This window comes from Nesoenas mayeri, assembly GCF_963082525.1.
Source record: "Nesoenas mayeri genome assembly, chromosome: 4".
Classification (NCBI taxonomy): Eukaryota; Metazoa; Chordata; class Aves; order Columbiformes; family Columbidae; genus Nesoenas; species Nesoenas mayeri.
In genome coordinates, this window is record NC_137540.1 from 50427045 (window position 1) to 50451336 (window position 24292).

General features: G+C 40.4%; 1 protein-coding gene across 1 annotated transcript; it reads right to left on the minus strand.

Moving 5' to 3' along the window:
• Window positions 1-5728: 5728 nt before the first annotated feature.
• NIPAL1 (NIPA like domain containing 1) lies at window positions 5729-14209 on the minus strand (the record flags this gene model as incomplete). The annotated part of the gene is made up of 6 exons (XM_080343668.1): window positions 5729-6333; window positions 6472-6632; window positions 8383-8473; window positions 8930-8986; window positions 10058-10324; window positions 14164-14209. The coding sequence occupies 6 exons, from the start codon at window positions 14207-14209 to the stop codon at window positions 5729-5731; spliced, it is 1227 nt and encodes a 408-aa protein (XP_080199794.1).
• Between the last annotated feature and the right edge of the window lie 10083 nt (window positions 14210-24292).

Sequence of the window (24292 nt, forward strand, 5' to 3'; positions counted from 1 at the left end):
CTCAGAAGGATGCTGAGACAGCTGATGTGGACAATGTCTGTAACCTTACTTGTTATGCTATTATTCACTTTTAATTTTAAATCTTAATTTCTGTTGATACAAATATATTATAGACAAGGCAGATGAAGTTAATAATTGTTTAATATAGAATAGGGTCAGACCATTAGAAATAAACAGTTTTTTAAAAACGTGATTGAATTGTGTATTATTTATAGGTAAATACATCATAATATTTAGTTTTATAAAATTTTGTAGACAAAATACTTAAAACTTACTAGCGGAAGAATGACTGAGTTCTGCACAATTTTTACTTTTCAAATTTAAAAAATAACTGCATCAATAAAATGGAACATCTCAATCATCCCAAGTTTTTAATTTCCAGAAGATGACGGCATGTTTGGGTCACGTCCATTCCTGGCATTTTGATAGTCCCTTGGGAAAGGAAGTTCTTAATCCTATTGTTTGAACGTTTAGGAGAACCTTCAAACAACTCTTAAGGCATTTCTGCTTGAAGTGAAGCATGATATCCCTATCATTTCATACAATCTGCTAGAAGAATTGCCACCAACTGATGTAGCTGTTTACATTTATAATCAACTTATATATGACCATTCAATTCCTTATCAGACCTATGACTAAATACAGATCTATACAACACAGTACTGCGCATTATGCTCACCACTATTTATGCCCAGGCCACAGAAGTACAAGGCTTTTCAGCAGATGATGTGCTACAAATATGAAATTCAAACTGTCTCTGCAATGTAAAAGTACATGGGGACTTTGAATAATGTATGAGACATGTTTTTCAACAGCTCCTGTAAAACTGGTTTTGCCACATTTATTACTGCGAGTTAATATGTAATATACTACAGCACCGTGCAGTAAAAAGCAGCTCCGTTAAGTTTATGTACTCAAAGCAACCTGCTCGTACCTGTTTCATTTAGTTGTCCCATGGTGAATATGCATCCATCCTTGAAACATATTGGTCTAATATGTGGAGCAAATAATGCTTGCCCACGTGGCCTCAGCTTCCCAATATAATATTTCTATAGGTAGCTTTGGGAAAATTATGAGTAGGCTGTTATTAGCACTCTGACACAGATAAATTCAACAGCCTCTATCATCAGGTTGACAATAAATAAATGAGAAAACACTAGAACATGCTTAAAGTCAGTCAAATTGGTGCTTAATCGGCAGTAAGAAAGATCTACAGGACAAAGGTCAGGTATCTACAGTGTATTTACTTACGAAAACTGCTACACCCATAAAAAAAAGACTAAGTAGGCCATCTTAGTGTTCACGGTGTCTCTAAGCTTCGCTCAAGCTCTAACCATATTCAAACAGGAAAATATGAAAGTACTTATATTGGTGAACAGTGAATGTCACTCATGTCCCTGACCATAAAGAGGCACATGTGGGCAAACGGATGTCTGTTAACTGTTCTGCTGTCTTTTTTTTTTAAAAAACCTCTCTGTGATAAAAGCGAGATCTGAAAGAGCCGTAAAGGTTAGAAGGAGACACTATAACACCTCCACACAGGGAATGTCTGGACAAAGGCTGTATGGGTGCTCAGCATTCATAAAAATTCTGCTGATGTTTCCTAAACAAACACCAGGAAACTTGCAGCAAGCCAGTGTTATGGATGGGAGGAAAAAAGGCAAATTTCCCAGCTTCTGTGCGCCAGCTGCTTAGGATATATATATCTATATATCTATATATTTTTTTTTAATGAAAGACCAGCATTATTGACAAACTGGGATGTATTTTCAGGAAGTGAAATGACTTCTCTCATCAAAAGTACTCCCGACAAAAAAAAAAAAATAAAAGCAGATAAATTACTTGTGCATACAGGTCTGGTGACATTTCTCTGCAGTGCCATTTGGTTTTCCGACCAAACTCCTCCACCCCCGCGCAAACTTTCACAAACAGGGAGCCCTGCAGATCCACTGACCCCCATCACCACCACCACCACCTCTCCCTCACGCACCCAGCCTGGCTCCCTCTCAGCCTCTCTGTCCTGTTCTGAACCTCAGCACCGTTTTAAAACCTGCCACAAAGGAGTCAGCTACGGGAAACCCGCTCTGCTAAAAGAGTATTTTCTAACACACTAGTTTTGTGCTGCTGGCATTCAAACAGCATGAGAATGGTGTTTGCTAGAAGTGTATAATTCCCCATACAGCTGCAGGATGCAACCATGACAAGTAAAGAGGTGGAAGTTTTGAATCAGTGCTCTTTGGGACAAAAATTTTTTATAGTATGACTATTTTAGGTACAGCTGTGAAGACAGATAAAGGAAGATGGCAGAACGAATGTCTATAGAAACTCATAACCTATGTACTCCCTTACAAACTCCCTATAGGTTATTTAACCTATCCAGCTCTTCTTGACCTACCTGCATTTGGTCAGTGCAGCCATGCAATAAATTTAATTGCCCATTCATTTGTCCTGAGGTATGGTAGTAATAAATAGCTACCAAGATTTGTTTTGTATCAGCATTTAAAAGCCATTATTTGGTTAGCAATATATTGCCTCTGAGGTTTTCTTTGTTCTAGCTCTTAACCATCCCCCTTACTTTCCAAACCACTTCAAATTACTTTAGATAATACCCTTCGTTTCAGTGCCTGGAAAACCTGACAGATCACTGAAATACTCTTCATTGAGACTGGCCATGAGGAAGAGATGCCTAATACATCAGCTTTGGATTTTCTTCCCTAGTTTAGAGGGAAAGGCGTTTTCACTTGACTGTTCTTTTTGTTTCTCAAAATCTGTGTATTTTGACTCCTAATCGTCAGCATTAAATGTCCCTTGCTAATGCTTTTCACAGAACACCAGGGTAAAATAACACATTTGGACAAATTGGGTAACTCTGTAAGAGAAGCTAAACCCTCTTGATCTCCCCATGTTCTTCCCTCCAGCTCCATCATAACATTGCAGACTTTTTTAGCTCCTGGTGGATACACAATAGTTTCACACAATGGCTTTTCTAAGGGAGTAAAACATTTTCTTTCCTATCAGAAAAACAATTAAAAGCCAAAGCTTCTAAAATAAGGTCATGATCAGGTCAAGATGCACATGAACTGCAAGGACATCAGCCAGAGCTTCACCTAGTATCCACTTATGTGTGCATAGGACCAGCTGCTAAAACAAAGATTATTCACTTTGGATCGATCAGATAGTGTATAAATGCTTACCAGAAATAAGAATTGCACTCCTCTTTATCCTTCATTTAAAAAAACACAGTTCATTTAGTACATAACAATTAATAATTTACCAGATATAGTAGCATAATTTCACTAAAACCAAAATTATTCCAAATTAATAATGAAATATAAACAGTTTCAAAAATAATATCTCTTATAGCAAATGTTTTTTATACAAAAAGGTAACCAATAATTTCCTTCTTAACATGACAGACTTCCTGTATACCATGAAAATAAGCATTAACTTTGGTTCTATGACATTGTAAGAAAATAATATCGTTTTCCTAGTAAATGTTATTTATGTACAAAAGCAGATATGCAGGTCCAATAGAAAATACAGATTTTTTTACTTGGTGCAAGTTAATCAACTGCCAGGAGTTGATGTAAAAAGAGAACAGACTTGGTATAAAAAAGTCCAGACCCTTCTCAAAGGAAGTATAACCACATATGTTTTAAAAATGCCAAACATCCATTCAAGAGCTGGACTGGTTGCTTCTTTTGTACAAACAACCCTTTTGGTCACACCACAGTGGTGGCTGTATAAGCAAACAGAGGGGCCATCAGCTATGCAAAAGGATTTTTTTTTCTCTTTTTAGGGTCAACCAGTATTTTTTTCAGCTGTTCCTTAAATTGTATGAGTAATTCACATGTAAGTTTTCAATGTAAGTTTTTGTTAAAAGGCAAACTGTAAAGAAAATTACTCTTTTTATCTCTCTCTCTTTCTCTATGGTCACGGGTCCTGCCAGGATCCTGCTCCAGCGCAGGCTTCTTGCAAGGTCACAACCTCCTTTGGGCATCCCTCTGCTCTGGTGTGGGGTCCTCCTTGGGCTGCAGGTGGGTCTCTGCTCCACCATGGACCTCCATGGGCTGCAGGGGGACAGCTGGCCTCACCATGGCCTGCACCACGGGCTGCAGGGGAATCTGCTCCAGCACCTGGAACATCTCCTGCCCTCCTTCTTCACTGACCTTGGTGTCTGCAGAGTTGTTCATCTCACATATTCTCACAAGTGTTTTTTGTTTGTTTTGGTTTTGGTGGGTTTTTGTTTGTTTGTTTGTTTGTTTTTCCCCCCTTCTTAACTATGATATCCCAGAGGTGCTACCACTGTTGCTGATGGGCTCAGCCTCGGCCAGTGGTGGGTCCATCTTGGAGCCGGCTGGCATTGGCTCTGTTGGACATGGGAGAAGCTTCTAGCAGCTTCTCACAGAAAACACCCCTGTGGCCCCCCCGCTACTAAAACCTTGCCACGCAAACCTAATACAATCAGTGACCACAACTGAGGATCACACTGTGGTACAGATACTACCCTTCAAGCCTACACTAGATTAATAGCTACAACATCTAATAGACGTGAATACTCATTTTCAGAAAAGATGAAAAGGCCAAACTACAACAACATGTTTTGATGTTTCTCAGCCCTCGCATACAGCCCTTCCTCTACCTAGTATTTCTAGAAAGAGCTCAAGGATTGGAAAATGGATTTTGCTTTTATAAGTGAATATAAATAACCAGACTGTTTTGCTCTTAAGAAACAATTAGATATTTCTGGAAAACTATTAAAAAAAATGAAATGCTTAAATGGGTTTTGATGAATAAACAGCGATATTAGAAAGAAGTATAGAAATAAATAAAGCTCCTTCTTAAGTCTCAAATTAGTATAAAACAGAGTTGAACTTCTTAAACACACATTCTGTTTTTCTTCTACCTTTGAATAATTTATTTTTTTACCTTACATAATTTTTTTAAGCCAACAGCAACTGTCCAGTCCTCTAATAAACTTGCCATTTCTTAAAATGTAACCGTGTCATAGTTTTAAAATAAAAAGATACATGCACATCTAGGGATTTGCAATGAGTTCAGGACTCTTAAGGTAGAAGAGCTAAGACTTTATTGTTAAAAACCGGATTTTGAAGAAGAATGGTTACCAAGAACTGCATTGCAGAAATTTTTGGTGACTTCTATTCAAGGTTCCCTGGTAGGTCATCAAAAATGAAAAAAACTTGCATAAAATTTTATATTAAAAGCTAAAGGGCTTAAACAATATTTTCTTCATATTATATCTGCAATTAATATCCTTCGGGTAGACTATCTACAAGTTTGCTTGGCAATAAACTACAAACATATAAAGAAAGCCTAAAATATTAAGGCCATCACTAAGATAACAGGAGAGTGCTTGTGACTTCAGCAAGGATTATCTTTTATCATGATGGCAAAATTGCACTTTGTAAATATATCTTACAAGGACCATTCTTTTCTCCTGAAATTCTCCAATAGGAGATGCTGCATAAAAAAGGACAAGGTTGTTCATTGCCTGACATATGATCACCATCAGGTGTCTGTCATGTCAATTATTGAACATTTTCATTCATCACTACCAACAGCTGGCACACAAAGGGGTAGCCCACACTTAAGTGGCCTTACAGACAGTTTTCCAGAGGACTGCAGGAAAGAAGAGCATTCTGGTAGACACGGGTGGGTTGAGTCTGCAATTCACAATACTTCCAATGATGAACACTGCTTGAGAGTTTCATTGACTGAATAAAACATTGTCCTCCTCATATGCCAAAGCTTGGTCTTCCATGCTCTCCAGCAAAGTCTGACAGGTTTCGTATTCATGGTGTGGTAATGATGGTTCTTTGGTAACAGCGGACATCAACTGACTCCAGGTGACAATAGTATTTTTGAAAGCGTGCAATAGAAAAATGCCTATGATGATACTGCAAAATCCACTTAGGGTTCCAATGATATCACCCAGGTCCATACTACTCCACTCCTTGAACAGGATGATGGAACATGTCACAACTGTCGTGGTGAAACACACATAATAAATAGGTGTCACTAGAGATGTATTGAACACGTCCAATGCTTTGTTGAGATAGTTGATCTGAGTGCTGACTGAGAGCACTAAGGTGCCCAACAAAATGTAAACCAATGAATGTCGATAGACTGGCTTCTGCTGCAGCATTTGTTTAATGGCAATGCCCAGGCCTTTCACAGATGAGACAGAGAAGGCACCAATGAGGGAGCAAATTAAAATGTAGATCAGTATATTTGTTTGACCTCTACTTGGAGCCACAATAAAAATCAGCACGAGGACAACAACTGTTAGGAGAACAGCAAATGTAACAAACGCTGTAAGAAAGAGGAAAGGCAAAAAGAGTAATGTGCATGAGATAAAATACCAGACTAAGTATATGCTAAAAGTGATTCGGTGGCCCAAACACTTCCTCTATAAACTGTGGCACAAGTTCATTGTAATTGCATACAGACCTGGATCTTGCAGCTTGCTTTCCATCTCATCTAGTGAGGTGATCTCCTCCTCCTCAGGGGCATGAATAACCATGACTGTTGACCCCAAAATGCTCAGTACACAGCCCAGCTTTCCATGAATATTCAGCTTCTCATTTAAAAAATAGGATGACAATATAGCACTGTTTGCAAAATATAAATATTAATAAAAGGTTCAGCTTCACCAGCCACGTGAGACATTTCAAATCTGTCTGTGTAACATTATATTAATTCAAAATCTCTTTTAAATTTACATCTATGGGAAACCAGCCTGAAACAATCAAATTTTAAGGAGTTCTGCAATAAGGGTGGTCAGGATCAGGAAGGTCAGGTCAGGTGTTTGGGGGGTTAGCAGCCCTGGTCCCTCCCCTCCAGGCTGTAAAGAGTCCAAATTGCTCAAGGAGCTTCATTACTGATTGCCTGGGTCAGGGATATGCACTCTCACACACCCATAGATTGACCACACAAGCTGTTATTTTCTAGCAGAAGTGGTTTAAAGTGCTTCTTTTTCCATTACAAGCAGTGCACACAAGTTTTGGAAACTGCTCCTCATCCCTCCCTGGGCTCTCCAACCCAGGCACAGTTTCTGCCCGGCTTGCCAGGACCCCCCAAAGACACAGAGAAGGCACATCCCCCCATCAAAGAGGACTGACCCCAAGATCTTTAAGGGGTTCAAGATTTAACCAAAGGATAACAACACAGCCCAAATGAGGCCACCTTACAGTGCGCACAATCAGCCAGCTAGAGCACAACCTTGGGCACAGATACAGGCTTAACAGGGTGTAGGTATGCCCACAAATATTTTTCAACCAACCTATCAAATTACAGCTATTTGTTTTGCACAAGGGCGATGAGCTTGCTGACATGAAGTTCTTACGACCTCTCTGTTTCAGAAGAAAGATTGCCACCCACGTCAAAGGAGTGGTTGTTAAAACTCAGGCTGTTTTGAGAAGCAGCAGCCAGGCAGGCAGTTTGCATCTACCTACATGCTGACCCCAGCACATCTGGAGGGGACACAGTTACACTACTTTTGCTATGACAGAATGGCTGCATTTTATTTTTAGCAGTGTCCCAGGTTGGTTTTAAACACGATGTTTCATATAGTGTACCCAGGTCTTAAATATAGGAGTTTTCCATTTAAAATACTATAATCCCATTTTGCTATTAAATTATTTCCCAGAAAGCCTGTTGTAAGCATTATCCATGTCTTTTCTGCTTCTGTGATAGCCATATTAATATATGTGCTTAAGTACTTGGAAATTTTTTTTTCTTTATACATAGGAAATAACGAGTGTTTGAAAGGCATTCGTGTTTCAAAAATTTCAAATGAACCACAGATTTTAACTGTGGATATTTAAAAAGCTAAATTTTTCTTTTCCTTCTTTTCAGAAGGACTTGGGAAAGACCAAACAAACCTCAAATGCTTACAAAGTGTGCCTTAATATGGAATTATGCTCCTATAAAAAAGAAATTGTTTTGAAAATATTTTAATGGGGGAATATTATATTTTCTTCTAAAGTTCTGTCACAACTGAAGAAAAGGACTTTTTAAGAATGCTTCAATTCTCTAGGAAGAGATAAATTACAGCCTTCTACCACTGTGCACCAGCAGTATACCTGGTAAACGCTGATAAGAAATACTTTATAATATAGGTAGAAGGCTGTTGAGAAAGCATATACTAGCCTTTGTAACAAGACTTCTCATTGCCTCTTCCCAGATAATTCAGTTTTAAATAAGCAAGGGATCTTTTCACCAAGGACCAAAAAGCATTATTTCTCCATACATTGCTTCTCAGTTTTCTTACTAAAATTCTCTACTTTCAGCCAAAACCAGTATTTTCCCTCACACAGCAAATGGCTCATTTGCCAAGGTTTGCTTCCAGTTTGTACTGACCTTATGAGAACACTCAGTGCACCCAAGGGGGTAACTAAGGTTGCAGGTGCAAAGGCGTAGGCAGCAAAGTTTGCAGCTTCTCCTAATCCCACTGCAGAAGAAAGAACACTTGAGTTAGGTTGAGGGGTGGGCAATAAAAGGCGTGATATTGTAAGTATTTTGTATTATAGCTGTGATAGCAAATATAACCCAAAATCTATTTTCTACACTGTATATGCACATTTTATTTTCAAAATTATAGAAATTCCTCTGGGCATAATAAAGGCTGAAAAATGTTAAATACTTTCCCCCTAAGTACTCCTAGGAGCTGGAGAGATTCAATCCCTTTACATTTAACTGGATATTAAAGTTTGTTATACTGCAAAAAGCTTCAAAGAGCAAACACAATATTTGAGAGATGGGATTTCAGAACGACTTTTGTCATAAAGGTGATTGCAAAGACCTTTCTTTTTAGTGAGAGGACTGAAAAATTAGGGAATAAATCAACTTAAAACAATCTGCTTTATGGAGCATTTACATATAGGCTGAGAGGAAAGAGGTGACTTACTTGATAACAATCCCGCCCACCAAAGCCATTCCTTCAAATAAGAATATCCGCCCTGTCCTGAAAGAAAAAAAAGAGCATAATCTCACCTTAGAAGAAAGAGATCACCTTATTATAACACACAAAACGACAGCTTCACATTTGCATCTAGTTATATAAAGTACTGAAAGAGCATGTTATCTGGTCGTGATATGAAGAATGCATCATTTGATTTTGACCGACATTTTTCATTAATTACTCTACTGCTTTTTGATGTGAACTTCTGAAAAATGATACTTGACTAAATACACATGGAGGGAGAGTTCCAAGCAAAAGTAAAATATCTATGAAGATTGTTGGTGAGCTTAAAAAATGCTTCAAAGTGCTTTTGCAGGTCAGATCCAACATATTCATACTCAGCTACATTTTTGCTATCCTTGTACTTTAAATTGAAAGAAATTAGAAAGAAAAATGTCACTGCATGCTTTATTTTTTTTACATAAAACATAAGTATATAGAACATTCAGTAACACCTTTTTTTTTTTCAAATAACCAAATTTTCTGGAAGAGTATATTGCAAGAAACACAACAAACAAAACAAAAACTGCTAATGCTATATATTTAAATCCATGCAAAGGGAATTTTGAGATTAGTCTAATGGGTTTTTAAATGCTTTTTCTAGCTCTTCATCTGTTGCCTTTGATGAAAGAATAGTTGTACTAACTGTGGAAACTCCTGTAATGAGTATTATTTCTACAGATAATTGCAAAAAAGACCTAAATCTAGTTAGTGTCTTAAGACTTTCCATCTCAAATTGGGGGGTGGGGAGGGGAAGAGACAGGTGTTTTGAAGGGTAAGACAAAGGGAGAACTGATGTCAGGGAGGAAATATCACCACCTCATGAGATTTATGACCAACTGCTGCCACCACAGCCCTAAGAATACTGAAAGCTCAGTTCCTGTAATCACACACAGAAATAATACTGTATTTCCATCCCTAGTCAAGACAGGACTTCTGACCACGGTTAAAGTATGACACTTTTCAACTATGACAGTTTTAAACGTATAATCTGTGACTTGAGCCTTGACTTTGCCAAATTATAACAAAGGTGTTTGCATCTCCAGCCCAAGCAACGTGGTCAACACCACTTACCAGCTCGGGAGACTCCTTTGTCTGCCAGCTTCAAAAGTCCTTTCTTCTTCAGTATGAAACTAGAACCAATAAAGATACTGGAAACTATTGCCAAAGCCAAACCAACGTAGAGCCGGTATTTGCTTCCCGCAGGTGTGGAAATGCTCCAGTTTGTTTCATTGAGAGTCCCGTCCACAGAGGCAAGGAGAGAAGAGCGGGATTCGGACACATTGATGATCTGGCACCATGCTTGGCAGGAGTCATGGCAAGCAAAAGACAGCACAGCACCTGGGAGGAGAAAAAGGAGAACAAGTGATTCATGAATCAGGCACAGCTCTGAAGGAGCCCCATCCTTGCTCTGCATGCTGCTTTCCACATCTCAGAGCACTCGTCATTTCTGACTCTGCAAATAACACACAAAATCCACATAATATACACAATGCTGTCCCAGGTCATAACCAACACCTGTAATTCACATGTGCATGCCTTATTTTAGACAGATTTTTTGCACTACATTGGCTCAGTAAAACAATTAGGGCAATACCAAGGAATGTAAAAATAAAGTATTATCTTAAATGTAAAATTTAACTTGAAATCCTAAAAAGCTAACCTGAAACCTCAAGAAGAAAGGTTTCATTTGTGTTGTACATAGATCACATCCCCAAAACACAAACACAGAAACCAAATCTATTATTTCAGACTTTGCCTGCTAGAGTAAGCCTGCTGTAATTCCAGGCTTCTAGTTTTACCTTCGTAGCTAAGATTTGGAAACAACTATTAAAATAGAGAAGGAAAAAAACCTAGGCAAACCCTTGCTTCATATGGGTGCCAATACATTTTATTAAAATTGTTCGGTGACTACTGCATGAGGCAGATCTTATTTAACCAATCATAAAGTTTTGAGGTGGAGGCCTCATTACAACTCACAGCAATTTTCACCTAATCTTAACAACCCCCAGGTGGAAGGAGACCACAGCCTGCATGGGACAGTCCCCTTGGCTATTCCTGCAACGCAGCTGCAGAGATGGGTGATCCTGAGCTGAGACTAAAGCTCCATAATCGCTGGCAGCCAAGCCTTACCAGCAACATTACGATGACAGCTGGTAGGAATAACATCATTGCTATCATCAGCCTAGACATGTTCTTTAAAGGAAGAAAAGGTATTGCATTTCCAAGAACAAAAGGAGTTGTTATTTTGCATGGGGCAGCAGAGGACAAGCAGCAATGCTGCCACAGGGCTCACAGTAGTCTAGGCAGATGTTTCACAATTTCTCACAGTAGACTGCAGCATGCAAGCAGCATGGATCAGAGAACCTAGGCTGGAATAGGTTTTAAGGATAGCCTTTTTGGAAATAAAGGTTTTATTGCAAAGACATGTTAAAATATGAAACAGCAGATGCAGAAATATAAAAGCTCAGTCTATTGTGACTCATACAAAGCATTGGATGCAACAAATAATTTTGTTTTCCATGTTTCCCCTGTAATTAAAATGACACATGAAGGACTCATCCCGCTGAGTGGCACCATCAGTAATACACTCTTTTTTTGTTTTCCAATTGAAAAAAACATCTGGAGACTTGGTAAAAAAGGATATGCCTTTGTGTCTTTTCATACATAAGCTCTGGCAATATTAATGTTCTGTCAAAAGTGTTTGACTGCACAATTAACAGCCAGCCTTGGATAAGTCACCTAATGTTTACGAAGGAATAGTTAAAATACCAAAACTGTTAAAAACAGTATGAAATTTGATAGCACATCTTCATTTTCAGCTGACAATGCCGGTACTAATACTGGGAGATACTGCCCTTCACAAGTAAGGAACTGAGAATAAACACTTGCTCCCAGTTGTCCTGTGCCATCCTGTACAACAAACATACAACAGTAAGTTCTCACTTGATTTTTGGGCTGTGCAGTCACATTTCCTTGTTTGCTGAGACAGTTTCTATATAACAGGAGTTGGTTTGTATTGCTAAGCCAGGCCTCATAAAAATAGTCCCAAAAGACAGGTATGTCCATATTCTGCAGCTAAAGATTAAAATCTTAAAGAATTTACAGCTACATGAAACTACTTTTGCAAAGTGCATAGGACAGGTAGTATTCTGCCAACTTATCATTACTATAAGTTGCAACTAGATAATGTAAAATAAATGGGATTTGAATCTGTATCTCGAAGTATTTTTAAACTCTGAAGTATTAGCATAATCTTAGAAGAAAATTTTGTATATACTTAAGTTTTGACATAATTATTAATTATTAAACATTAAATTACAAAAGAAAATGTCAGAGAATTCCTTTAAGCATAAATGTTTCTCTTAGCTAACACACATCAGGGCAAGGCAAAAAAAGCAGAGAGGTTGCCAGTGAATCAAATCTCTTAGCTATCAATACCTTATAATGATACTAAATCAGATTGGTGACAGTTGTACCACTACCACTCAGCTACTACAGGCTTTATGTGAGAAGCAGCAACAGCTCTTGCCTTTCATTAAAAGAAACCATCAAGACAAAAACTCTGGATAAGTGTGGTCTTTTAGCTACCTGCAATGGTAAAGGCAGCTTTCTATCAGTGTGTTAGGTTTCTAAAGAGCATATAATAACACTCTTCTCCCCCTTTTTGTGAATGGTGTACTTTCATTTAGCTGGAGATGAATGGCAGGCTTATTCCCTTCCATATGACACTACTACGACTTTTTTTTTTTTACTGATTCTTAAGTTTTCCATTCCCCAGCACACTTTACAACATCAAATAATGACATTTTAATCATGTCATCTGTATTAAGTCAGTGACTGCCACAGCATGTTTCTCTCCTTTCTGAAATATGCTTGCTCATATTTACAAAGAGATATTGCTTTTTTTTGCCTGTTCCATCTGCCAGCTGAGAAGAGCCATTTTGAATGGTTGTGATCTCTGTTTATGGTGCTGAGAAGCTTTTTCTGGTTTTAAAAAACATGTCATTTGTTCCACTTGCATGCAAAGTGGTATGTCACTCCACTGATTAAAGAACCACCTGAGAGCTGGGAAGAGGAGGTGATCCAGGAATTACTATTACTTTATTGCCCACTTTGAACAGTCTGAAGATTACCTGGAAGCGCTGAGGAAGGTGACAAATCTCTGAGGTTGCCTGGCTTGCTCTGCACCCAGTTTCTGTAGCTAAGCTAGTTTCACCACCCACTTCCAAACGTCAACAAACACAAACCTGTCAGCAGAACCTCTCTTTGCAGAAATAAACTCTCTGAGCTGTGACTTAAGGCTGATAGCAACAAGAAACCAGTCTGAGTTCAGGCAGCCGCTGTTGTACCTTCTAAAGTGTTTTTACAATTCAGCTGAATTCAAAAATGTTTTCTCAAAAACCTAAACATTATCTGAGTCGAGTAGATCAGCCATCCTGCTACAAACAGTCCTTGCAGCACTTCTAACTTGTAGTTCTGCAAAAGTCTAGGGCTGTGGTTCATAGTGGCAGTCAGCTTAGTTTTCAGCCTGCCACTGAAAATACTGGTCCTAAGTCACCCGGAAAACTATTTGCTTAGCTTAGACATGTCATTTAACCGTTTTTGTTGCGCTCACGAGTCTGCTCACACCTGGCAGGGATATGAAATGCCGTTCTTGGTCACCTGGGAAATACCAAGCCCACTTTTGCCAAGGCCTGGCTGCTGGGCTTGAAAGTTAATGGGCTGAGAAGCAGCAAGGGGTGGTTCCCCGGCACATCCTCAATCACAAAAATGCACAAAAGATGCTGAAAAGAGGGTTTATCCACGATCCGACCAAGGGAGAAGGAGTGCAGGCACCTCCCCGGGGCTGGCAGCGCCACACTCTTCGAAAAACGACTGCGTGACGTCACGGCGGAGCAGTCTTACGTATGCAGGAGCACGACAGCCGCTCCCGCGGTGCGGGCGGAGGGGCAGCGCGGGGGGCTACGGGAGCGGCGCGCGCGTGCCGCGCCCTCGCCTCCGCCCGGTGCCGCGCATCCTACGCGCGCCGCCGCGTCGCCTGTACCGCGCAACCCCCGCGCACCTTCCGCGTAGCGCCTCGCCCCCAGCGCGCTCCTCTACCCCGCGCCGCGCGCGGTCCTGCATCCCCCTCCGCGCAGCCCCGCGGCTCCCGGCTCCCGCTCCGCGCAGGCACTGACCCGTGCGGCAGGCCGGGCGGGCGGGCAGCGCCTCTCGGTGCCCCATGGCTGCGGGCCGCCCCCTCCGCGGGCTCCGCAGCGTCGCGGTCGGCGGCGGCGGCTCCGCCCGCCCGGGCGCGTCCCGGCGCACCTGGGCGCGCCCCACTCGCCCGCCCCGCTGCCCCTGGGCTGGCAGCTGGAGGTGGCGGTGGCATCCCCGCCGTGCTTGTGGGCGCGTCCGGCAGGGGAACGGGTACGGAGGACTCCAGGAGTGACCCCGAATGGTTTTCATTTCGTATAAATCATTATAAAGTCCCGGTTTTCACCTGGGGACTTCTGCGGCCCCACCTGAACCCTGAATCCAAAGGAAAGAGCTCTCTCCTGGAGTACCTGGGCAGTATTGGAGTATACTGGAAATTTCTATAGATTTATTTTTCCTCCCCTTCACAACTGAGGCAAGAGGTGAGCGGTTTAACGTGCAAGCACCTAAGTGTGTGATGAGCTGCCTGCACTAGCCCTGATCACTGGCTCTGCCACACTATCCCAGCTTCGAAGAAGGGCAGCGTCTGGTGGTACTTACCCTCAGATGACTCCCTGTGGTTGAACAGTCTCCAGGGTGTCATAAGAAACAATTATTTGTACTACCCAACCAACAGTTTCAAGGTACAAATCTAAGCCCTTGGTTTCACCATGGATAAGTGAAATACATTTACAAAATGTGTGGCTTAATAAGCCACTACATGCTAACCTAGGGTTGCCCAGCAAACATCCTGGAAGAGTCCAAGGACCTTTAGCATGCACAGGGCTCTCCAAACTGGAGCCAAACTGTGCTATGAATTTTAACACATCTCCACAGAGCACCATGGGGACATGCTGGCATAAGTCTAGAAGAGTCATAGAATCATTTCAGTTGGAAGACACCCTCAGGACCATCGAGTCAAACCATAACCTAACCTAACCCTAGCACTAAACCATGTCTCTAAGAACCTCGTCTAAATGCCTTTTAAACACCTCCAGGGATGCTGACTCCACCACTTCTCCGGGCAGCCTGTTTCAGTGCCTGACAACCATTTCTGTGAAGAATTTTTTCCTAATGTCCAATCTAAATATCCCCAGGTGCAACTTGAGGCCATTTCCTCTTGTCCTATCACTTGCTACTTGGGAGAAGAGACCAACAACCTCCATGCTACAACCTCCTTTCAGGTAGTTGTAGACAGTGATAATGTCTCCCCTCAGCCTCCTTTTCTCCAGGCTAAACAGCCCCAGCTCCCCCAACCACTCCTCATAAGACTTGTGCTCCAGGCTCCTCACGAGCTTCATCACCCTCCTCTGCACTCTCTCTAGTACCTCAGTGTCTTTCTTATGATGAGTGGCCCAAAACTGAACACAGGATTCAAGGTGGGGCCTCACCAGCACTGAATACAGTGGTACAATCACTTCTCTAGTCCTGCTGGCCACACGACTTCTGATACAAGCCAACTGTGCTAACACTATGAAACTCTTTCTGACAATAAAAAAACATGAAGTCGCAAAAAACTTACAGCTAACAATCCAAGTCGATGGACAGAATGTGCAATCTATAATATAATTATGGAAGGGAGTGGGTGTACTTCATGTATGTATACTTCACTGATGACTTATGAGTACTTTGCACACCCAACTCATTTCAAAGAACTTTGAGAAAATGCCAGGAAGAAAGAAACAACATAAAAATAATTTATCAACATCGATATATTTTTCTTTATTTTGGATGGCTTGTAAAGGTCAAATGGGAAAGAAAATAAAGTCTTGATAGGCAACCTGATCATCTGACATAAAGAGGAAAAAGATGCTAGTTCACCATTCAAAACGGTACCTGTGACTGGTTCAGAGCAATGCCTGGGTCACCAGCTAGTGCAAATCAGGGCAGCTCCATTTATTTCAGTGGGTCTGTGCCAACTGTGGCTAAGCACAGATCAGCCTTTTCATATATGAAGTAACAATATGCATATACTAACAGTCAAAACAATTTTGTGGCAGTTCTTTTTTCTCTAAAAGAGAAATAAGGTTGTTATGAAACCCTATTATACCTTTCTGGGTTATTGTAGTATTTTTTTTTTTTCGTTAAATGTGTGGAAAATGCAAGAGAGAAGTTATGTTAAAATTCTGTCACTTATGCAATGAATGAAATAATTGCTGAAACTGACTGTTAAGCACTGACTTTAATTGTTGGTTTTCAATAAAAATGGAAGCACTGAATATCTAGCCAACTTTATACTTCTGCATTTATAAATGAAATAGTCACTAGAAACCTCATTTTTGTGCCTTAATAAAACCCACCTTGTGTCTTTGTTAGCCATAAATGACTTAATTAAACAAAATTTGTGTGACTTCTTGGCTTTGTCATAAATTCTTTAATTTTATTGAGGATTTTTTTTCCTCATACACATATACACAGAGTTCCTTATATGTCCTATTATGAAGTATTTAATTAATTTATCGTCAGTAGCGAACATGATGACATTGGGTTTCACCACAGTGAGAAAAACTGTTCATTGTGCAGCTAGATGTGAAGAAAGATGTGTCTTTTTTGTGTGTGCGTTATTTAGGAAAGCTGCCTGTGGCATTTTGAAGTCCTTTCATCATTGCTCAGCTTCCCTGTTCTGCATTACTCTTCTGTGCCTGCAATTGCTGCTATTCAACAGGGTCTATGCTTGGGCTCCATTCAATACAGCAGCTCCGTTCAATACAGCAGCTACAGGCAGGTTTATTGCCTGTCCTGACATGCAGCCACACAGAAATTACTGAGCTAGGTTTGAGAATGGAGTTCTGACCATGGGAAATCCACCTGCTTCCAAATGCTGTTGATTTAGTGTAGACCTGTAGGAGCAACATGTAAAGAAATTGACTTCAACTGAGGCAAGAAATTGATGCCTCTGGATTGCAGTTCAGTATTATCAGATTGCTGTACTTGCTGTGAAGAGCTTAATCCTATAGATATTGCCTTAAAAATGCCCTGATAGTGCCACTTTAACTCCTACTTTGATGCAATGAATGAAAGAGAAGCAAGGCTAGATATTCCAACCCCATGTTAACTACAGAGCATTTTCTACCATGATTATTAGTGACAATATAATATAGTGATTTTCTTTTAAGTAGAATTAATCTCAGTTGAATTACCTTTGTATTTGTGAACATTTTAGCTTCATTATTCTGTGCAACCAACTCAGATTTCCTATGTTATTTTAGCTTGAAATAAAATTCTGCTAATCAGAAATCCTAAGTGACTGTTTAGAGCTACTGGCACTCCTGCAGAGTCGCCACACTTATTCCTTATCCCAAGTTCTGTCTTTTCCAGAGTATTCTGGTGGCCCTGCCCCTCTGTTCCTTGCAGGTTCTAGGCTGGGAGGAGAAGGGGCACCTCAAGCTAATCTCAACCTGTGTAGCACAAGGACAGCCTCATTGCAGGTTAGCTCGGGGCACACAAATTGCTGGTGGGCATGGCCAGCCACAGCATTTGTCATGCCTGTGGATATTTCAGAAGTGCTAATCCCCGCTCAGAGTAGTCATGCAAAAAACAGAGTCTTGACATCAAATATATTAGTAAAAGGCTTTGATGTAGTCTTCTATCATGCAACTGATGTCACCTACCTGGACTTGTGCAAAGCATTTGAGACGGTCCCACACAACATCCTTGTCTCTAAATTGGGGAGGCACGGATTCAACAGATGGACCACTTGGTGGAAAAGGAATTGTCTGGATGTCCGCACTCAAAGACTTGCGGTTAATGGCCCAATGTCCAAGTGGAGACCAGTGACAAGTGGTGTTCCTCAGGACCAGTATCAGGACCAGCACTGTTTAACATCTTTATTGGCAACATGGACAGTGGGACTAAGTGCACCCTCAGCAAATTATCCGATGACACCAAGTTGTGTGATGCAGTCGACATGCTGGGGGGAAGGGATGCCACCCAGAAGGACTTAGACAACCTTGACAGGCCAAGTGCAAAGTTCTGCACATGGGTCAGGGCAACCCCAAGCACAAATACAGACTGGCTGGAGAGCAAATTGAGAACAGCCCTGAGGAGAAGGACTTGAGGGTGTTGGTGGATGAAAAGCTCAACATGACCCGGCAATGTGCGCTTGCATCCCAGAAAGCAAACCGTATCCTGCGCTGCATCAAAAGAAGCGTGACCAGCAGGTCAAGGCTTTTTCCCCTTCTGCTCTGCTCTCATAAGGGCCCACGTGGAGTACTGTGTTCAGCTCTGAGGCCTCCAACATAAAAGGGACATGAACCTCTTAGAGTAAGTGCAGACAAGGGCCAGAAAGATGATCAGAGGGCTGGAGCACCTCTCCTATAAAGAGAGGCTTATATAGTTGGGGTTGTTCAGCCTGGAAAAGACAAGGCCCCAAGGAAACCTTATAGCAGCCTTCCAGTTCCTAAAAGGAGCCTACAAGAAATCTGGAGAGGGACTTTTTACAAGGGCATGTAGTGACAGTACAAGGGGTAATGGCTTTAAACTGAAAGAGAGTAGATTTAGATTACATATAAGGAATAAATTCTTCACCGTTAGGGTGGTGAGGACCTGGAACGGGCTGCCCAGAGAAGCTGTGGATGCCCCATCCCTGCAAGTGCTCAAGGTCAGGCTGAATGAAGCTTTGAGCAACCTGGTCAAGTGGAAGGTGACCCTGCCCATGGCAGGGAGGTGGGTTGGAACTAGAAGATCTGTAAAGTCCTCGCCGACCCAAACCATTCTATGATTTTATGATCATGCTGTGTGGTGCTGTACTGTGTGCCTATTAGCGCTCATGTCCACAGACAGCTTGCAGTCTATCCAGTGTTTTCCGATTCCAGCCTCATCTGCATATGGGAATCCAACACACCAACACGCATCTTAAAATGCTTCTACTTCTTTCCTCTCCATCAAGCACCCATTTAACTCTAAAGTAAAAATACAGTACCACCTACTGGTGGAGATACTGTTTACGCTGATAGTTTTCCAGTCACTGAGCCTCATTGAGGCTGATGGTGCTTCACGACCCTGGATTCCCTATAACACCAGTCTACGCAAAAGATTATTAAATAAGTTAGAAGCCCTGGAGCTTTTTCAGCTACAGCACTTCTGACACGACATTGCTGAGATCGCATCAGCACTGGAAAAGACAGACATGTATTTGCAGAAAATAAACCTGCCAAAACTGTGGACCCAATCCAAACACCCATCTCTGTACGCAGCTACAACACAGTAAGCTGAAAGGCAATGGCAGGCTATTAAAAGCTCCTTATTTATAAATAAATATACATGTATAATGTGCCTAGTGTTTTGGTTATGGGTGTCTGAAACTAGAGGTAGCTTTAATAGGATTGAGAAGAATTACAGATGATGACAAAGCAAGATGCAAAATAGATTAAAGTTGTCCTACTAAAACAATAATCCAGTAGTGTAGTCGTTCTCCCATCAGTCAAGGTTACTTCACCGAAATATGGAATGAAAAAATATGCATGAAAAAATATTGATGCTAAACTAATGTAATTGTCAGTAAAGTCAATGACAACTAAATAATTGGCTTTTAAAGGAGGGCAGAACTGAGACCACTCTGTTGAGCTCACCCAGAACTTGTCCTGAAAACCTCTTTGTAGATAAATGAGGTCCTGGCCACTAACAGAAGGAACTGGTCTGGCACAGTAGGATTCATCTTCCTCTGTTTGATAACTTCTTTGAAAAACTCCATGGTAAAACAAATCAGAAAAAATAAGTTAGAGTTGCTTTGCAGGACTGCTTATTTTAAAAGAAAACTCACTGTTCTCCGCAGGAGTAGAAAGGTGTGTTATTTCCTTTGGAGTTCATACTGGCTTGAGAGACACAACATAGGCTTGCTTGGCTTGGCTGGTCATCTGAATCTTTTGGACAAAGGTAGGCACTGAATGCAGGAATTCACAATTAGTTTGATGTTCTTGTGACACACAACAAGGCATATATCCCAGACACTCAGTGCCACCATGTATTCACAAAAGCACAGCTCAGCATTGAAATGGAGATCTTTCAGAGTGCAAACCCATGAGAGTGACAGAGGCAAAACTCATCCTGATTCATTACTAGCTGGATGCTGTGACCTTGCAAGATGCCTTCCATGTCTATGATTTTAGGTCAGGAGTTGTATTTCAGCCCTTTGAAGACAACAGTGAAAAACATGCCAGAACTTTTAAGATTATTCTCTTCTTCATCCATTTGTTATGTTGGATACTTCACTGTAGGTTTTTATATCTGGCTTCTACTGGGCATGATGTTATGCATTTCCTTGTTGCCCATTACCGATTTGTTAAAACCATATTGTATTCTTTAATTTTCAAATGCACATTCTCTTTCCTACAAAATCGACTGACTGTCTTCAGGGTTGGAAAGTTGTAGCAATAGAAGTGACTAATTTTTTTCTCTGGTCAGGAGATTGACCTGTGATTCTGAGTGTCATTTTGGGTCTGTGATTAAATCCACAACATGTCAATCCACTTATGAATCACCACTTAGTCACCTGGGCTGCAAGATTTAAGTTCATATAAATGCTAACTGCGTTGCTTCCTCTTGCTCTTGGTTACAGAAACAAATGTGTCTTAATCTTGGGGTCCCAGGGCCTGGACTCCTTTCCTGGGTTCTGCTTATTGTGAAGCAAAGTTAAAAAGTAACTCAATAACTTCATCTATGTCTCACTTGTGATAAAAATACAATTCCAAATTTGAACATTGACTCCTTTTGCTGCTCATAAGCTTTTCTTTACTGGATTTCATGCTCAGCAATGCCTTTTTTTTTTTTTTCCCTTCTAAATGGGCCATGTAAAACGTAACAGATTAAAAAATCCACCACTCAAACTCCTGAGAACATAATTCTCCTCATTCACATGCTATCCAGCAGTTAAATGAGAAAGCTGAGGTGGCCAAATACCTCAGTATCTTCTCTTTCAAAGTGCACTAGCATCTTCTTGGGGGCTTTCTTGATTGTGTGGCCACTAGAGATGAACCCTTCCACATTTCTAATAGAAGAGGACTGCAGCTACTTTACAAACTATTTTGCAAAGTCATAATCCATACCAAACTTGAAGATTAGTTCAGTGTCTTAAAACTTCAGCATCATGGCATTTTCCACTAAATATATATTCACAATTTATAGGCTTGTGAAAAAGTTATGTTAGATGAGTTAAGAACCTTCAGTAGTTTAAAACAGCATTTCCTATTATTCAGCAATATTATAAACACATTAAAATAAACAGGAAATTTCCATTTATGTGTTTTACCTATTCTAGTAAAGACTTGTTACTACAGTAAAAAGGCATCTGCAATATTAAGAAGCTGGGCCAGCAGACAATGCTGAATATATAGCCATTTACAACAACATGTTTTTAGTTTCAGGACAGAGTACGCTCCAATATTTGTCACTTCTTGTGCGTGTTGATAGGGCTAGTAAGCTTCTGCTCAGGTGAGGGATAATAGTGGCTGCCACTGTCACTTTCATCTCTCTCTAAATCTCAAAATCCATCACTAGGTCAAGGAAATCCTCCTCTAATATACATGTCCTTCCTTGGGAATAATTCAGAGAACTGCACATGGCACTGGCTGTTTGAGAAATCAATCAATAGGGGATTTATTTATGAAATGTTGATTATATTTAGCTTTTCGTGGTGGCTCTGCTTATTTAATAAGGAAACGTGGCTGATTTAAAGGACTGAAATCACTATTGGAAGCAGCAGATTACATTCCCAAGGTAAGCATGCACACTAATGAAACTGTTTATTGCAGAACTGCTAAGGACTATGCATGTTATAAAAGAGAGATTTTGCTGTAACATGCTGCAGATCTCAACTTTAATGAAGTTTTTTGCTGTTTTTTGTAAAGAAAAAAAGGTAGACTTTTATATGATGCCAAATTCTGTTCCAGGACATCCTTACTCAAAGCATTTTCTCTCTGAAAATAACGACTAGATAAGTGAATATAGTGGGTCAGTAAGTGAGTGGGAAATGGGTAAATTAAAAGAGAAGAGGTGGAAGCTGATCTTCCATTCACAGCAATCTTGTAAAAGGATAATACTGCCTTCATTTTCGTGCAGCCCTGAAGATTTTGGTGTGTAGTAATTCATACAATTAGTTTTTAGGTCATAATGTTTGAAAACTCAGGTGCTTATCATAGTAGTCACATTTAAAAATCCAAGGTCCTAAAAGCAAACTATTTGTGATGACACAGTAAAAGCAATATGGCAAAAATCTAAAATACGTGTAAAGCAGGCATTTCCCTTTATTACCTTTTAAACTCACTACCTCAATATGTGAAAATGAGCATTGAATTATTAAAATAAAAGCAGTGTAACAATTTGGGACAGTGTATCAGTTTAAGTAAAATTTGTGTGACTAGAGAGTAGGAAACATGGTGCTGGCACAACTTAGTAAAAACTATCAGAAATATTGTTTGAAAAACCTCTATAAAACAATAAAAAATGCAATAAGGTGAGTTCTGGACTCACTGGGTTTGACAGGACATATTCTACTGTTCCTAGTGTTGGGGTTTTGTCATACAAATGCTTTACTGAGGTAACCATGGCCCCCAAACCAGAAGCAGTTGCAATGTCTATTGAGCTTGCACTGGGCACATGCTGCATCAGCATTTCTGTGTCATAGACTCAAGAATTTCTACCCCTGCCACAATTAGCTCAGAGACTAATTGAATTTGACTGTATTCTTGTGCTATATATCCAGACCAATGGACAAGAGGAGCAACTGGTACAGCAGTCACCGGAGCCTGACATTCAGATTTGGTATTTTGAGACTACAGGGAAGTAAAAACTTCTGATTTTTATGCCCATTTAATGTTTCCAGTAAGATGAAACCTCCAGTCCTGCTCCAAATGGCAGCTCCTCTTTCCCAGCAAGTCCTATGCTTGGCTGCCATGGCTCCTTCAGCAGAACACAAAGCACCCCACGGTGCTTCCACTTACAATAGACACTAACAGAGCCAGAGAAATCTGGTTATTTGCAAAAATGCACAGAAAATCCTGTTTACTTTAAGAACAGGGAAATGTAGAGTATACAGATTTTTCCCCAGCCTCCAGGCTATGTCCTCTGGATGGGTGTGGATTTCTGTACATGTCCTATTTTACCACACTTCTCATTGTCCTTAACTTCCAGTGCATCTGCAGATCAGTATATCTGGATAGCACACAGTCAAAGATATTTTTTTTCTTCTTTTAAAATGAAATAAGACTCAAAGAACGAAGGTAAACAAGAAAAATGAGTGTCACTGTAGAAATGCTGGTACTGGGACTCCTAATGTGACCTAACTGGTTTAGAGCCTTCTCTGTTGGAGGAATGATTTTCCTTGAGATGAACACATTTGTATTTGTCTAGTGCCGAGTAACTAGAAGTGGTTGAACACAGCTTTATTTTGCACCAGTATTTGTCAGCTCTGTCGACTCCAGCGTGTCTCTGTGGAGGATATAGGCTAAATCAGGATGGAATTTTGTGTGCCAGCATTAGCAGAGCTTTCAGACCATCTGTAAGCAGACATAAAGCTGCTTAATTCAACCTGGTGTACTTTCAATCTCCATACTTTCAAACACAATTTATCCTTGAAGTAAGTCAGTGGAAATCCTGTTGCAGCTTTTAGTCTCCTGGTGAATCTAACCTAATGTTTACAATACCTTAGAAACTTAGAATCTTTCAATGTGACACCTTAGACCAGATCCTTGCTTTTAAGCATTTAAAGACTGACCAGCAATTCTGGACTACATTTAGGACTGTTCGTGGAAGAACACGTCATAATCTTCAATAGTTATCTTTCTGTTTTGCAGAATTTTGTATATTGCTGTATTATTTTTTGCACCAGGTGTCATTCATATGTGATGACTGCTGGAAACATGGGGATCCTCTCCTGTTTCCTGCATAGGAATATTTTTAGTTTTATTGACTAAAAACCAAAGTCAGGTAAGTCTGGCAATAATGCAGCAGCTTCTCTTTTGCAGTGTACTTGACTACAGAATGGAAGTACTTTCTTTAAGACTGATTCATTCTGTGGCATTTGACTTCATTTATTAGTGGTATAGCTGCTCCTTTGTCATTTTGTGGCTTACAGACATCTTTATACTCTCACTTCATATGTGCAGGGATTTTGTTACTGCAGTGGATAACATCTGT